Source organism: Oreochromis aureus, linkage group 1 (assembly GCF_013358895.1).
Source record: "Oreochromis aureus strain Israel breed Guangdong linkage group 1, ZZ_aureus, whole genome shotgun sequence".
Classification (NCBI taxonomy): domain Eukaryota; kingdom Metazoa; phylum Chordata; class Actinopteri; order Cichliformes; family Cichlidae; genus Oreochromis; species Oreochromis aureus.
This window is the reverse complement of record NC_052942.1, coordinates 25,683,431-25,698,708: the sequence shown is the minus strand read 5'-3', so window position 1 is coordinate 25,698,708 and position 15,278 is coordinate 25,683,431. Positions and strand designations below refer to the sequence as shown.

The 15,278-nt window shown below is 41.3% G+C and overlaps 1 protein-coding gene across 1 annotated transcript; it reads left to right on the top strand.

The window, feature by feature from the left end:
- The first annotated feature begins 86 nt into the window (after positions 1–86).
- On the top strand, positions 87–14,785 carry qser1 (glutamine and serine rich 1). The gene is made up of 13 exons (XM_031756926.2): positions 87–667; positions 2,869–2,978; positions 3,115–3,252; positions 4,580–7,876; positions 8,214–8,536; positions 8,736–8,852; positions 8,935–9,068; positions 9,162–9,343; positions 9,456–9,593; positions 9,708–9,805; positions 12,745–12,891; positions 13,069–13,164; positions 13,341–14,785. The coding sequence occupies exons 1-13, from the start codon at positions 558–560 to the stop codon at positions 13,479–13,481; spliced, it is 5,031 nt and encodes a 1,676-aa protein (XP_031612786.1). The 5' UTR covers positions 87–557; the 3' UTR covers positions 13,482–14,785.
- The last annotated feature ends 493 nt before the right edge of the window (positions 14,786–15,278 follow it).

Genomic DNA, 15,278 nt, shown 5'->3' with positions numbered 1-15,278 from the left:
GGTCAAAGCTCAGGTAGCCTATGCTTGAACACTTGTTTTAGTTCAGGGAGAACAGAGTTCACAACTCGCTGAGGCAGACCGGTAGGATCACTCTTCATTCAAAGGCAGCGCAGCTGCACTGGTACCAGCTTTAGGGTTCGCCTGGTGGTCACGTGACTTTTTTCGCGTGGTGAAGGGAACCGTCGGTACAACATCTCGCTTCGATACATCTGCTCATAAAGTCGATACCGTGCCTTGTCGGAGAAGTTTGCTTCTAGCGTGACACTGCAACTCATTTCTAATGTGAGAAGTTTCAGTTAGCCTGCTAGCTGCAGCCAAGCGTCAGTGCCTTAGAGAAGTCTCGTGGCAGACTAACTTTACGTGACGGGAGATGAACAAAAAAATAACGAAATCACCCGGTGATACTTTTTTCCACATGATAGCAGCTTGACGCTGTTTTTTTTCTGCGGACTGTAAATTGCATTGACGGGACTTGCCTCGGTCGGTGGGTCCCGGGCTGCTGCGATGTGTGTCCGCTGCTCCACGAAGCTCTGCTGGGGAAGTGAATCTTTCACCGGATGATGGACAGGAACTACCCGAGCTCCAGCTTTGCGGACACGCTGGCTCCACCAGCACAGACCGTAGCTTCGTGGGCCTATGACCGCGGCTCAGCTACTATCAAGCCAAGGTAAAAGATGAAGGAGAGGGCGGGTCACCTTCCGAAGGAAATTTCGGTGATGGAGGGCCTAGCTTTGCTTTTGGAGAAACGTGCACAGGTCCTTGCGGTTGTCGGGAACACTGGGAGAAATGGTTAAATGTCACAGACGCTGACTTGTCAGTGGTTTCTTAGCCGTATGTTACTTTTCCCCCACCTTGCTAATTTTCGCTAGCATATCGTGCTTTCAGCATGAGCACACACAGAGTCAGTGAGCACAAACTACTCAAGATAATTGCTTTATATCTCTATAATAAGTTGGCCATTTGGGTATCCTAAAGTAGCATTTTATCGTTGTGTTTTCTTCAACCACAGGTGCTCGTCAGAGGTAAAACGAGAGATAACTAGCAACCGAAGCTAGTTACTATTAAAACAGTTACAACACTTCAAATTAGTAATTTTGTTTGCTGTGGCGACATGTCTAAATTTCTGTAAATCTGTGCTTTTGCTCGAGTAATGAAAGCTTGAGGTCCTTCGTTATATATAGTCCGTGTTATCACAGAACTTGCAAAAGCTGTTGAGGTCTTAGTTCGTGACTTATGACTGATGTGTTATAGTGTGTTCTAATTTGCTATAAAAAGGGGCCATCCTTAATGGCAACATTGTTTTATCTGGTACAAATAAGCCACATTGTTCTACAAGCGGGACAAAAGTAACAGTCTTTGTAGAACAGATTAAAAAAAAAAAAGAGTATAAGTTAGACTGTAAAAACAAACCAACAAAAAAAAAAAACTCTGTCATGTCCTGAAAGGCAAAAAATGTAATAATTATGAAAAGTGGCTATGATAAATAATGAAGTCAATTATTGTGGCTGATCTCTGTTTCAGCAAATCTAAGATTACACCAGTTTGTCTTATTTTATGACCTAAATAACATAAGATAATGGTTGCTGATTAGCAGTGATGTTTCCATTCTGAAATCCAACTCATCAGAGTAACATGGTATTTAGCATGTTGTGTGTTGCACTTGTTGTTATCGATTCTAAAGTGTAAAAACGAAGCTAGCAAAGATGAGTTGGGAAAGAATCTGGTGCGTGCAACTGTTGAAAGGAACAGAGGGAGAGACCCTCCTTCTTAGTTTGCTTCATCCACCAGTATTTACCTTTAAGGCAGCAGTTTAGCTCAAGCCAAACTGCATCTGATTAGCTGCCGAGCAAAAATGTCATATGTCAGATTTTAAATAAACATCCCCTCAAAAAGATGGATAAAATTGACTTGGCCAGTCTATTTATTGATTACTTTTCACACCATCCAAATGTTTACAAGATATAAATGCCTTACTCACTTAGCCAAAATGGTTGCTAAAGAATGAAGTGCCTCATGTTATACTGCAAAATGTCAAATGACATTCTTAGGCAAACAAATTTTGACAAATCAGTGTCCTGTATTGTTATATAATTGTTGTTAGCATTTGCGGTGGCCTCTTGGACTAGTGTTTTTCAGTAACAGACAAATAGCCACAAGAACCCTTGAAACAATAATACAGTCATCCAAGAAATCTTTTGGACGGTTTTACCACACTGGTGATTGGTATTGTTTACTTTACATGACACATACACAACTTGGGTTGCTATGTTTTGTTATAACTATAATACAGAGAGCTGCAGTTTTCTTCCTCGACAAAAAAAGTGTGAGAATTTGTCGACAATAAACTAACAAAACTTTAGAGACTGAATACTTGATCTTGCTTGCTGTACATGAAGAGTAATTCACAGTTACTTTAGAAATATTCGTACATCTTCACTTTTTTGCATAGTTAAGATGGTGTAGAGCTGTGTATAAATCAGACTACGAGTATAAAAGTGTCAGCGTTTCCTTGAGCACTGCAGTCCCAGTCGTTTCCAAAAGGAACATATATATATCAGGATATTTTTGACCGTTGTCTCTCATGGCAGCCTGATTAGCCAGTCGACTAAACCTTGATCAGTGAGATAAATTTAGGAGTTTTACTGCAGCCATCTTGGCAGCACTCCATCAGTCACACCATGTCATAACTTTGTCAGTGTTTAATGTTAATTTGTGAATAAGAGTGGCAAATTATAAGTGTTTCAAGAAAACCCCCCCATAAATGCTTATTTTAATCCACTGTATATACTCACACTTGACTTGGTTGTGCACTGCCGTTTGTAGAGATGATAGTTCTAATGAATCCCCTACATTTGTTTGTATATGCAGCCCCAGTTACGGTGCAACATACCTTGATGCCGAGCTCCTCCAGCGGCAAAGCTACACTACGACGCACCAGCTTCCCACGTACACTACATCACATATTCCTGTTGCAACAGGTGAGTTATGGCATTATAATCAAATATTGTTTTAAAGTGACCAGTTTTACCAGGTAATATGTATTCATGCAGATATTTTTGGTTTAAGCGCATATGCATTCTGTGATCATCTTTCTCTTCCTCTTTTGAATGTCAGGAGCACTAGAGTCAAACAGTAGTACTCCCGAGACCTCAATCATGAGCTTCCTTTCAGCCATGGAGTCAAGAAGCCTTCAGGCTGGTCCTGTTAGTGCCTCATTGCTTTCTCCTTATAGACCCCCATCATGGCCTGCTGGTGAGAACATCAGTCTTTCAATCTTAGAGTTATTATCTTTAAAGAAGAATTCATTAAGTATAGAGAGAGTGTAACACGCCATACTCTGAAAACCATGCTCACGAGATGGGGAAAAATTTAGACCCTAAAGTGTGCAACCAAATGTTGGAACACTGAAAAAACTACTCTTACTAGCTAAAAATATTTGGTTTCACTATGTGTAGGGATTGTTTTAGCAACCTTAGCTGTTAGAAACTGAACGTTGTCTATATTTGCAAGCTGCTGTAATCTGATAAGGCACATGCAAGTGCAGTAACATTACTCTTCGCTTTTAACTTTTCCATGACAAAATGCATGCTTCATAAATAGCCATACAGAGTGTCAGGATCTTTCCATTTCCCATTATTCTTGCTCATAGTGTTCCAAGTCTTATTGACAGTATCTATTTTTGTCTTATAAAAAGCTCAGTTTCAAAGTTCTGTAGTTCTTCAGCTTATAAAAACTCAGTTTTGCCTTCTTTGCCCTGTTGGTAGTGCATGCTACACAGCAGCTTTTAGGTATTTTTCAGTTCAGTGCTAGCAGGTGGAACTCACAAGGAGGGCCTTCTGTGCAATGCAAAGTCAATAGAAAGCCACAATTGCACTTTTTTCCCCTCCAATTTGGGTGGGACCTAAATGCACTGTGTGAGCATGTCTCCATCAATTTGTCTCTATTTCACAAATAAGTTAGAAGCTTAGGACACTATTCGACTTCGCACCACCATCTGTTCTGCTGGCTACATTGTTACATGTATACAAGTGCTACAGATAGGGTACTGTAGTGCACTCTGATCTGCTCTGGTAGACAAATTAATATATGTGATAGACACAATTTATAGATTACCTTTAGCATCTTTTTTTCTGAATCAAGAAAAACTTGCATTGATACAAAATATTTGTCAAGCTCTGTTTCTCAATTCATCTCACTAATAGAGCAAACAATGTGTGTATGTATGTCTGTTCTTCACTTTTCTCAAACACTGAGTGTATTGCTGAGGACCTGTGTAAGCATTTGATGTTTATGGAAGAGGGGTGATAACATTTTAATGCCTTCTTCCTGTTGCAATTCAACCAGTGGCTACCACTATATTACTGTTCTAGCACCCTGCCAGGTCTTTGTTAATATATGCTAACAGAGACCTTGCACTGTGTACCTATGGTCCAAAGGCTGAGTATGATTAAAATGAAATATGTTGGGGGATGTTGGCATTTGAGATTTTGTTACTTTTTGCACATGAATTTTGTTTATTATGAAAACATTGCTTGTGTAAGATGCTTCTAACTATGTTGTGTGTGTGGTTTCCATGCAGGCTCCAACTCCTCGACCACAGAGCTATATTTGACTGGTGCCCTGCCTTCTACAGCTACTTTCCCCTCTACACCTGCGCTTTCATCCTGTCAGCACACAGGTGCCTATCCTACCAGGAGTTATGCCACCAACCCTTCCCTGACTCTCCAGGATCCTGCCTTTAGCACTTCTACCAATGGCCTGTTTTCTCACCATGATCCCCTCCTGCATCTTAAGTCTAACCAGACTGTGCTTCCCACTGCCTTGGCCTTCAATCATCTTTCTGCCTCTGCTCTGGGCTCAGCTCTCCCTGTACAGTCCTCCACTTACCGCTCAGCCCAAGAGTCTGCACCCCACCTCTTGCAGCCCCAGTTCAGCCTCCTACCTTCTACCCTATCTGCCACTCATGGTGCGCCTCAGCCATTTGGGGCTACAGTTTTCTCAGGCTCTATTGAAAGAGCCCTTCAGCGTGAATGTAGTGTGATCAAACACCACCAGAGGCCTTCTAGTATCCATATAGCCTCAGAGCAGTTACCTAGTTCGGAGCAGTCCTTACAGGGATATTTCGGTTCAGGCAGCGAAGCAGATGTATCCTACCAGCAGGAACCATCCCATCAGCCCTCCGTGTCCTGCAACCCCTCCACAGGAGCAGATTCCTCTCAAGGAGTCAGTGGTTCCCTACAGCCCAAAACAGATTGTACAACACAAGTATATTCATCCACTTCGCTGCAGAAGACGAATGAATGTTCTGCCAAACTAGCTCCACAGCCTGCAGGAAATGAAGAGATGCACTCTCAGAACCTGTCAGCGGGGTCTCCTGAGCGTTATTCCTCCCCTGGACTGAAGCAAAACTCTGTGATTATTAACCAAGAGGCAGTCCAGCTGTCTAGCCTAATTTCCAACAGTTTATCTCAAACTTATATGACACCTCATACACAGTCACAAGCCTCCAATTCCACTTCAGACAAACTCTCCTCCCTTTACGAGACTCTCCCTTCACTCTCCAGCCAGTCTGACAATGTGGCATCTATTAGTCAGTCTCTTGTTTACTCATCTACTCCTGGGCTGAACCAAGAGCATGGCATCCAGTATGAAGCCCAAGTACAGAGCTTGTGTCAAGGAAATCTGTCTGAGAGCTATCCCACATCCCACTCTCAGGGTGCCTCAAATGTGACGTATACTTCTCAATCACAGGTGCAAAATTCAGTGACCCAGTCTCAAAGCTTTATCACAGGAGAATCCCTTAACTCTTCTTTCCCACCCACATGTGTACAGAGCCTGCCCACATCATCTACAGTGGACTACACCCTCATGCAGGCCTCAGTGGGAGGCAAAACACATGAAACTCTGTCCCAGCAGCAGCACTCACAACCCAACACATATGTTTTGTCTGCACCTTTGCCTACCTACTCTTCAGCAGCGCAGGCCTTACAAAATAACATATCTACAATACAGGACATAAAGCCAGCATATGGCAAACAAAAACTTGAAGAGGTGCCTCTCCAAGGCCTCGAGGCTCTGCGGCAGGTCTCCGTGGAGGCCTCCATAACATGTAACAGTATAGTTTCACATAACAATGTCATCTACGTTGTTTCAAAAATGGATGATCACCCCAAAGCACAGAGTGTTATTCGAAGCAGTTCACGTTCTGATGACCAGATTATGGGACTACGTCATGTAAAGGATGAAAGAATGGGTTCTCTAAGCCAACACCACATTCATTTAACTAGTGCCAGTGGTCATGAAACTTCTAACACAAAAACTACAGACTCCACCATTGAATCCTCACATATCCCCCTGTGCTCAGAACCGCTCAAGCAGCATCCTCTCCAACTTGAATCTGCTGAGGCACAGCAACAGAATCAACATAACCATAGCCAGACTCAGGCTATAGCAGCCCACACCCAGTTTATTGCTATTCCCAGTGCTCAGGTTCATCCTGAGACCAATCAAGTAATTTTGCTCCAGCAGCCACTTTTGAATAATAGTCAGAACACATCAAAGGTGATACCAGTGCAAGCTATTCAATCGGGACAAGGCCTTGGCCCTGTTCATGTCCAGTATCTTCAGATGGACCGAGACCTGCTGGGTCCAAGTGTTACAGAAACCCAGAGTCAGCAGGGCACAGTAGTATCTGAACCAAGCTCAGAATGTCCTACTTCTAAACATCACTACAGCCAGTTGACAAGTCAGCAGTCAAGTGATGCCAAAAACCACTTTGCTGTCAACTCTATTTGTTTCTCTGACTCCATTCTTCTTCCAGATGACAGGAATATTTTGTCAAATGTTGATGACATCCTCGCTGCTACAGTAGCTGCCTGTGGCGTGTCACCACAAGACTTTGTCAAAGCTACATCCTCTGCTGAGGCTGATATGGCAGTGATGGCAAGCCCTATTGATTCCAAAGGTCACTTCCAGACTGTTGATTTAAGACACATGTCACCTAGTTTCTCTTCAGCACAACAGCCAATTATCACTAACACTATCTCCCAAACCATCACCATGACATTAAACGGACCACAGATGACAACAGACTGTCAGGGTGGATCTGGTACCCACAACAACAATAATGAGCTTCACGCGAATGGAGACATAAGGTGCTCTGACAACAACTATCACTCAGCTGGGCAGGTATATGACTCCTCAGGTCCCCAGAATAGAATTCAGGCGAATGCAAAGTGTATTAAAACTGATGATGGACTCATGGAAAGTCCAAATGGTGAGGACTTCACCAAAAAGAAGGCTCGCTCTAAGTCACTGACTAAAACAGGCAGTCACGAAGAGGATGGTGGACTGGCAAGACCAGCCAAACGTAGTGGGCAGACCAAGCGGCAAAACTCGAGGGGTAGTGATGTGAGCTCACCATCTGCGTCACACAGTTTATATGATGGTTGTCCACAGCAGGAGAGAATCAGGCAAAAGATTCGTGAAGTGGAAGAGAAACAACCAGAAGTCAAAACTGGCTTTATTGGCTCCTTCCTAGACTTTATCAAATCAGGGCCCAAACAGCAATATTCTCCAAGTCCAACACGAACAATTAATCGCCCTAGAAAGGCTTGTACCTCATCCAAACAGTGTACTATGCCAGCTTTGCCTCCTAAACTGCCAACTTTGCCCACGCCCTTAATTCCCCAGGACAGTCCAGTAGTAAACTCTCAGCAGAAACGTCTTGATGAAGATCTGCAGAAGAACTTGGAGACCCTGCCATCATTCAGCTCTGATGAAGAAGAGAACACTGGAAAGAACCAGGCTCTGAGGAACAGCATCAGCTCAGCTCTCTCAGCTCTGGATGAATCTTCAGATCGGAAAACTAGGACAGGTAATCACACTCTGTAGCATATGGTACATGCTCAGTAAATATGTATCGACACAAGAACCGTGCCCAAAAATGCCAAGGTATTGATGCTAATGAAGTGATAGTAAAGAAAAAACAACCAAAATAAACTGATGTTTAAAACCAGCAAATAGGTTAGTTGGATCCCGTTTGTATTTTTTTCCTGTATATTGTTGTAGAAACCTGTAAAACATCAACACTCTGTAACAGTGTGTATCTCATGCTTGAGACAGAAATATTGTTTGCCTAAATACAAGATAGTGAACTTTATTAATTTTCCTTTTTCTGTCTCTAAAATGGCCGTGAATTTGTACTTCTTCAGATAATCAGTTTCAAGGTTCGATGATGAAGCCAGAAGAGGTTCCCAGCATGCCCCACGCTGTCACAGATAGTGCGCCTCCCGTGACATCCTGTGTGCTGCAGGTACCCACTCCTGCACAGACAACAAACGCAGCCTCGGGAAAGACTGTTTTTGCAGCAACAGAGGAGTCCAAAGAGACACCACCTGGCCAGCTGGCTATGCCTTTAAAGAGTGTGGCCATGGCAGGACTCACTGATGAGGAGCTGTCGGACAGCGGAGGAGAAGGAATGTATCGTGAGAGAGACGAGTTTGTTGTCAGGAATGAGGATATTGAAAACCTAAAGGTACGGGAAGTGAAATGAATGCTTGTTAACACTTGATATGGGCAAAATTGAAAGTGACACTGGCATTTCAAAACTAAACCTTGATGCAATGCAGTGCAACCTAATTTAATTCCTCTTCAATTGTTACTGATAGACTGGGAAAAAAACTGCTTCCACATACTGAAGCCTATTCTGCATTGTGCTGTGTTTCTCTGTGCAGGTGACAATGAAAGCAGGCAGTGAGCCTCCAGCCATCTGGAAGGTACAGAAGGCTCTGCTGCAGAAATTTGTGCCTGAGCTGAGGGATGGAAAGAGAGTTTTCTCAGCTACAAACAGTGTAAGTGAAAGTAGACTATACATATATACTTTGATTATACAAATTAGTTTTGTCAACTAACAATTTCTTCTTGTCTATTTAGTATCTTGGGTACTTTGGTGATGCCAAGACCATGTACCAGAGGGTGTATGTGAAATTTTTGGATACAGTTAACAAAAGGGAATATGTACGCGTTTGTAGTCAGAAGCCACGCTGCAAACCCATGAACTCACTAAGGTAAGTGTAGACTACTGGCTCCTATAATTCATAATAGATTTTTCTGAGTAGTCACAGTTTTTTTTTTGTTGTTGTTTTTTTTTTGTCACACAGGGGTCTTCAGGTGAAAACTTTGCTGGGCTTGACAGCCACTCCTACAGTTTTCCAGAACCAAAAGCCCAGACCCAAACAACTTAAGCCAAGAGCAGAGCCTCCACCAAAAAAGAGGAGGAAATGGAAGGAGTTTTCACCTACTGCCTCTGGATCATCTGCAGAAGAAGGAGGTGAAGAGGATGGTAAAGAACATGTTTAACTTTTTAATGTTTAGTTTGTTGTCATAATCTCGTCACACTCTCACTGCCCTTCGATGCCTCCTGTGTGTTTTATCTCTCTCCCGTACACACTCAGAGTTAAACCCTCCGCTACCGTTTGCTTCCCGATTACTCAACACACGAACCATGAAAGAGACATTCAAGAGCTTCGTGGAACTTCTCATCAGTATTGCCTTAGATGAAGATGTAATGACAGCACTTGAAAGGGCAAATGGTGAGCAAGATACCCTTTGGACATAGAGGAATTGTTCTTAGTTAGATTGCCTTAACAGTTTAGGATCCCTCATATCATTTTTTGCTGACTTGTCTTTTGTCTCATCTGTTTTAGATGAATTGCTGCTGCCACATATGAAAAGAGTGGATGGAATGATCACTGACAACAGGAAACGTTTACTTCACAAACTACACATAGAGCAGGTGTTGAAGGTGAGTGTGGAAATGAAGCTGCACATAAATGTAGATTTGTGTTGTCTTGATGGATGCGCAAGGTAAGGAAATCCCCCCCAAAATATCCAGAAGAACAGAATACATTTTTTTAGGGTCGATTTGTGTTCTAGTCCCATGGAAGGTAAAAGTGGTGGACGTGTACCGTACTATGCAAAGGTCGCGAGCCACCCCTCATTTCATTACAGTCCAGCCCTGGTGCCTAACCATTTTTAAAGGAATGTTTCTTTTGTTTGTTTAAGACATGTAACACTGCCCTATGAATCATTCAAGGATATACCTAACTCAAGGGAGGAACCGGTGTTGTATCTGCACATAACAGACAACTTAGCAAAGAACCAGTTTTAATTTGTGTCTTCAGGCACCTTGGTACTGGCTGACTATCCCAAAAAAGATACATTTATCCAAATTCGTTAGTTGAATCTATGAGAAATGCCACAGATTGTGCAGTTTGACAAGCCTAGAAGGTGATTCCTGAAGAGCTACTGGCTGAAAAATTGTCATATCTTAGAATACGGTATAATCGACGTTAAAAAGAATTAGAGGAAAGTGGACCAGTGAAACTCATGTCCTTAAGAAAAGGAAAAACAAATCCAGCAAAGTCCTGACACAAAAGAGATACATCTGACTCATCAAAACAACAGATTAACAGTGTCTGTAGTAGCAGGGCTGGACTGGGACAAAAAATCGGCCCGGGCATTTTGACTAGAGACTGGCCCACCAGGTATAGGAAAAACCATAAAGCCTTTGAATGAAAACAAACGCTGTTGTGACAGTGATGTACGCTGTCTTGTTGGTATATGTATGATTTCTATACATTTTATATCAGATAAAAACTTTGGTTGTAAGATTCAGATAATTATTTAATAAAAGCTAGACATTTTAAATGAGAATAAGAAAGAAAAGTATTTCTTTGTGCCCTCCTTTCCCTGTTAATGCCCTATCTGCCCCCCTGGCAAAACTTTGCTAGACCCGCCCCTGCCCAGTTACCAGTTGTTAGCTACGTAAAAAAAGGATCCTGATGTTATTTGTCTCAGAAACAGTTCATAACTTCCCTTCAACTCATTAATGTCCCCTAAAAGGTAAACCTGTTTCTCCATCACCTGTTCAGCTCTGATGATTCAGTAAGGACATCTCCTGGTTTCATCTTCATGTTTCCCTCTCACCACATATCCAAACCGATATCATGACCAGCAGCTTTTACAGCTGTGGCTCCAGCAAACATCAGCTGATACTAGGAATTAATATTAAATAAATTCTAACAAGAGCTGATTAAAATTAATCGTGCTGCTGTTGTTTAGCGCGACATCCGCTGGTTTCCTGTTTCTGGCGCAAAGTGGGCGATAAACAAACAAGAGAGACGGGACTTGCGTCAGAAATACCGATCAGCTGATCATTGATCAGTTTCATGATTGAATGAGAGAAGAAGAGGCAGCTGACAGCGTAAAGACGCAGAATAACTCCAGCTTTGTGTCTTTTTCCATTCTAGCTGAAGTACGGGACAAACTGCGTTCCTTCTCAGCTCAATATGAAACGCGTAATATTTTACTCTATTTTATTCATAAGGTTAGTTAGTAAAGTTCACTATCAGTAACATCATAGCACCCACCCAGCTGTATAGAAACTCCGTCATGCTAGCTAGTACGCAGTACGAGTTATTGTAACTGACTGTAAAAAGTCAGCACAATGAAAATAAACTCCACCTAAACTTGGTTTATATCTGACCCAGAAAGACTGCAGGTCATAACTTCTTACCTGAAGTTCAGTTCACCTGACACTCGGGCCGGCAACCGCCTCGAGTCTCTCCTCCTGCCTCCCCTTTCCCTCATCCACCTGCTGGCCTCTGTGGAAGCTCCGCTATTGCCACCACCAAACAACTGAGCTATTTTTATACATCTGCCAGCATCTGGCCAATCCACCACCTTTCATTGTTTACACCGTTACAAAAAAACAAAAAAAAACCCATCGGCCCATTAAAAACGAAAAATCACCATCGGCCCACTGGGCAAATGCCCGGTATGCCCAATGGCCAGTCCAGCTATGTGTAGTAGGGGTGTCAAATATAAGGTCTGGGAGCCAAATTTGGACCTGCAAAGATCCAAATTCAGCCAGCTGTTTGACTTTGGAAAATGTGAATGAGGGCATAATTTTTTGTCATTTTACAGCTTTTCTTACCCATAAAGCTCTCCTTCATGGCCATTCACAGTACACCAAAGTAATTCAATTTTAGAATTCTGTCATTTCGCACATTACTTCTTACAATCTCAGCTGAGTCATGCTGTCAGATTTCTTTCATTTACTACAGTAGCATTTCTTTACCATGTAGGGAAAACGGAGACATCATGTTGAAATTGAACTTTTTTGTGTTATATTAAGACATCTCATTGATTAAATGCATATTTGTGTTTCACATTGACAGAAATTGGAATTTCACCAGTCTGCCCCACATAAGATCTAAAGTGGGCTGTTTGTGGCTTGCAATGTAAAATGAGTTTGACCTCCCAGGTCAACAGCCAGTCTATAAAACATGGTGGAGGCACTGTCGTGATTTGGTACAGCATTTCAGCAAGTGATTGTGGTGATCTTTTAATAGTTTTTGGAATTATGAACACAGAAAAGTAGCATTAGTTTTTGATCCACCATATAATTGTATGATGTGTAACATCTTCATATTTTCAGTATGACAATGATCCCAGTCAATCATCAGTTGGCAGCCAGTCAGCATCTTGACTCATTAGTTTCACTGTCGGAAACCCTCCTCTGGCTTCACTTCTGGTTTCACATGAGTAAGATAGTAATGGCAAAATGCAAATTTTTTACTTCAAAAGTTGCATTCTAGATCTACTTTCATTGCAAAAGGAAAATAAGCATTAAAGGATCTTTACTGCACTGTGTGAACCTAAGTAACTTGTGTTCTTTAGACGGCACTAGACAGCTTCCCAGAGATCTCAGTGGTGACTGAACTGAAGAAGGATGGGGAAACGCCAGCCTTCAAGGTACGTCTCAGTGGACGAGCCTACAACAAGAAGACTATGAAACCCCAGAAGAGCCCTAACACTATGCCTCAGGTAATTGTACTTCTGTCTGTCCATAAGAGGGCGCAGGTTCTCCGTTTGTTAATATTCATGTCTTTAGTATTGCTGAGCACTGAAGCGACTACCTCCTCTCATGCTGTTTGACTAATATAAGAAAATGAAATATACTAATTATTCAAATATTTTTTTAATTGTTTTCCCTTTTTTTAGGAGTATACAGTAGACCAGCAGAAAACTCAGTGGTTTTCTCTATACCACTCTTTGCAGCATTACAAGTACCACACATACCTCATGTGTAAGGATGAGGTAAGACAATGTGTCTAGTTTCTGCTGAATGTATTAAGCTGTTTTTGTTTAGTTTTAAATTTTATTTTGAGTTCTGTATATATTATTTTGCAGATTTAACATCACTTGCATACTTCCACATGGAATTTATTTGAATTAATTGTATTTTATGCTCTGTTTGTGGTGTTGTCCTTCAGATTGCATCTCTGCGGGTGCAGGCAGGGGACCTGGGGCAGGAGGAGACTGTACAGAAGTGTCTGCAAAACGGGGCTTGGGTAGAGGGGCTCTTTGATCGCTTCGGAGAGCTAATCAATCAAGTGCAGCAGGCCTGCCGATGAAAGCCTTTAACATGCTTGGTTTAAAAAAAAAAAAAAGTCCAACTTTTGAAAACCAGAAAATGCCTCCAGCTCAAAATGTGGCCGAGAAGGATGGAGTGAGTCTCTTCGTCAAGCACACGGGTCTTTCGGATAAACTGACTTGCCTGTTAAAGACTGTTGAGAGACTGTGGAGTAAAAGTGGCAGGAGTGCAACAGTGAGACATACACTGTTTATCACTGCATCCCAGCAGAAACCTGGAACTTCATCAACAGAGGACAAGAACTTTGTTCTTGGGAGCATTTTGGAAGGCTCCCACGTAGTACTTCTCCTAGTCTTTGTAGGTTTTTATAGTTAAAAGCCCACTTTTATGGGCTTTTTCAATTGGGCTTTTTAATTTGTTTTTCTTTTTTAAGTTAAATGCCAGATCATGACCAGAGAGTATGCACAATATAGAAGGCAATCAGCACAGGAAGTAGAACACAGCAAATACACAAGCAGAGCAAGCCTTTGTCAATCTTTTAAGTAAGCTCACATGCAAAGTTGATCTGTTGTTTTGTTTAAAAAAAAGAACTATACATTATATATAACTATAGTTATATACTGTTTGCAAAACATCACATTTGTAATACGGTGCCAGCTTATATATATGTATAATGTACATTTTGTAAAAAAAAAAAAAAAAAAAGCAGGACGTTGGAACAGCAGCAAATCTCTCTTTAGCAGCTACATAAGTGCATCTATACTATAGTTTAACATTTGTGTTTCAAGCCAACCATTTGCTTATAAGAAACATCTTTGATTGGAATCAATGCAGTTCCAGTACTGCTTTTTATTAATCTTTTTATTAATCTCAGACATTATTACCTTGGCTTATCTATGGGTAAATGAATGCAAATGAATTGCTTTACAGACATAGCCTACATTTTATGATAAAAGTATATATTTTCACAGAAGAAAATGGTTATTTCTAAGACACGTTTTGATTATCTTTTCACAGTTTTCCAGAATTTACTCTTTCTAAGTCATTTATTTTATTCTGTCATAAATAATCTTGTTCTTAAAGATGCAGTTTGTAAATAAAACACTGCATGTATTAGGTATGTGTTTTTCTAGGATATGTTTTTTGCTTAGCACTCCATGAGATTTTTTCTGGAATCCCTTTTTTCAGAGCAATTATTTCTAAAAAACGGAACAAAAAAAAATGCATTCTGCTATTCAGAGCCATAAAAGGATAGAAAAATTGACCTATCATAAAGCGTGAACAAACCAAACTATTAAACCAGGGTGTGAATGTGCATATATAAATACTGCCTTTATTATGGAATCTGGATTTTCTTGGGTGAATACCTTCTGAGACTGATTACAATCTGAATCAATGTATTCTCATAAAATCCCTACAGACACGTCACATAATGCCACCATTGCATTTGGTCATAATTTGGGAAGTTTGCAGCAGTACTGACTAGTCATGTGACACCTTTTATCTGTTTTTGCACAATCACCAAACCACATGGGGACTTTTCTGCAGTGTTGCAGTAATATTATAGAATAACCAAATAAGATTTTTTTTTTCTTGTTTGACTAACGTTTGATCAAAGTCGATATAAGGAGATTGTTTCATTATCAACTGTAACCGTTTTAGAACACAGATGTACTGTTTTCAGTGTTATTTGTAACATTGCTACAACAGGGTCCAAGTGCTACATTTAACATATTTGAAAAGTTAATCAAGCGCAAGAGCCCAGCAGAAAACGTTACAACAGTCTCGCTGCAACCAAATAGTCTGTATGGATTTTTCAGCGTAACCAGTCACAGTT

Coding starts and splice junctions, on each gene's coding strand:
- qser1 (XM_031756926.2), top strand. CDS start 558: ATGATGGACAGGAACTACCCGAGCTCCAGCTTTGCGGACACGCTGGCT. Junction 9,344..9,455: donor AGAAGGAGGTGAAGAGGATG/GTAAAGAACATG, acceptor GTACACACTCAG/AGTTAAACCCTCCGCTACCG. Junction 12,892..13,068: donor GCCCTAACACTATGCCTCAG/GTAATTGTACTT, acceptor CCCTTTTTTTAG/GAGTATACAGTAGACCAGCA.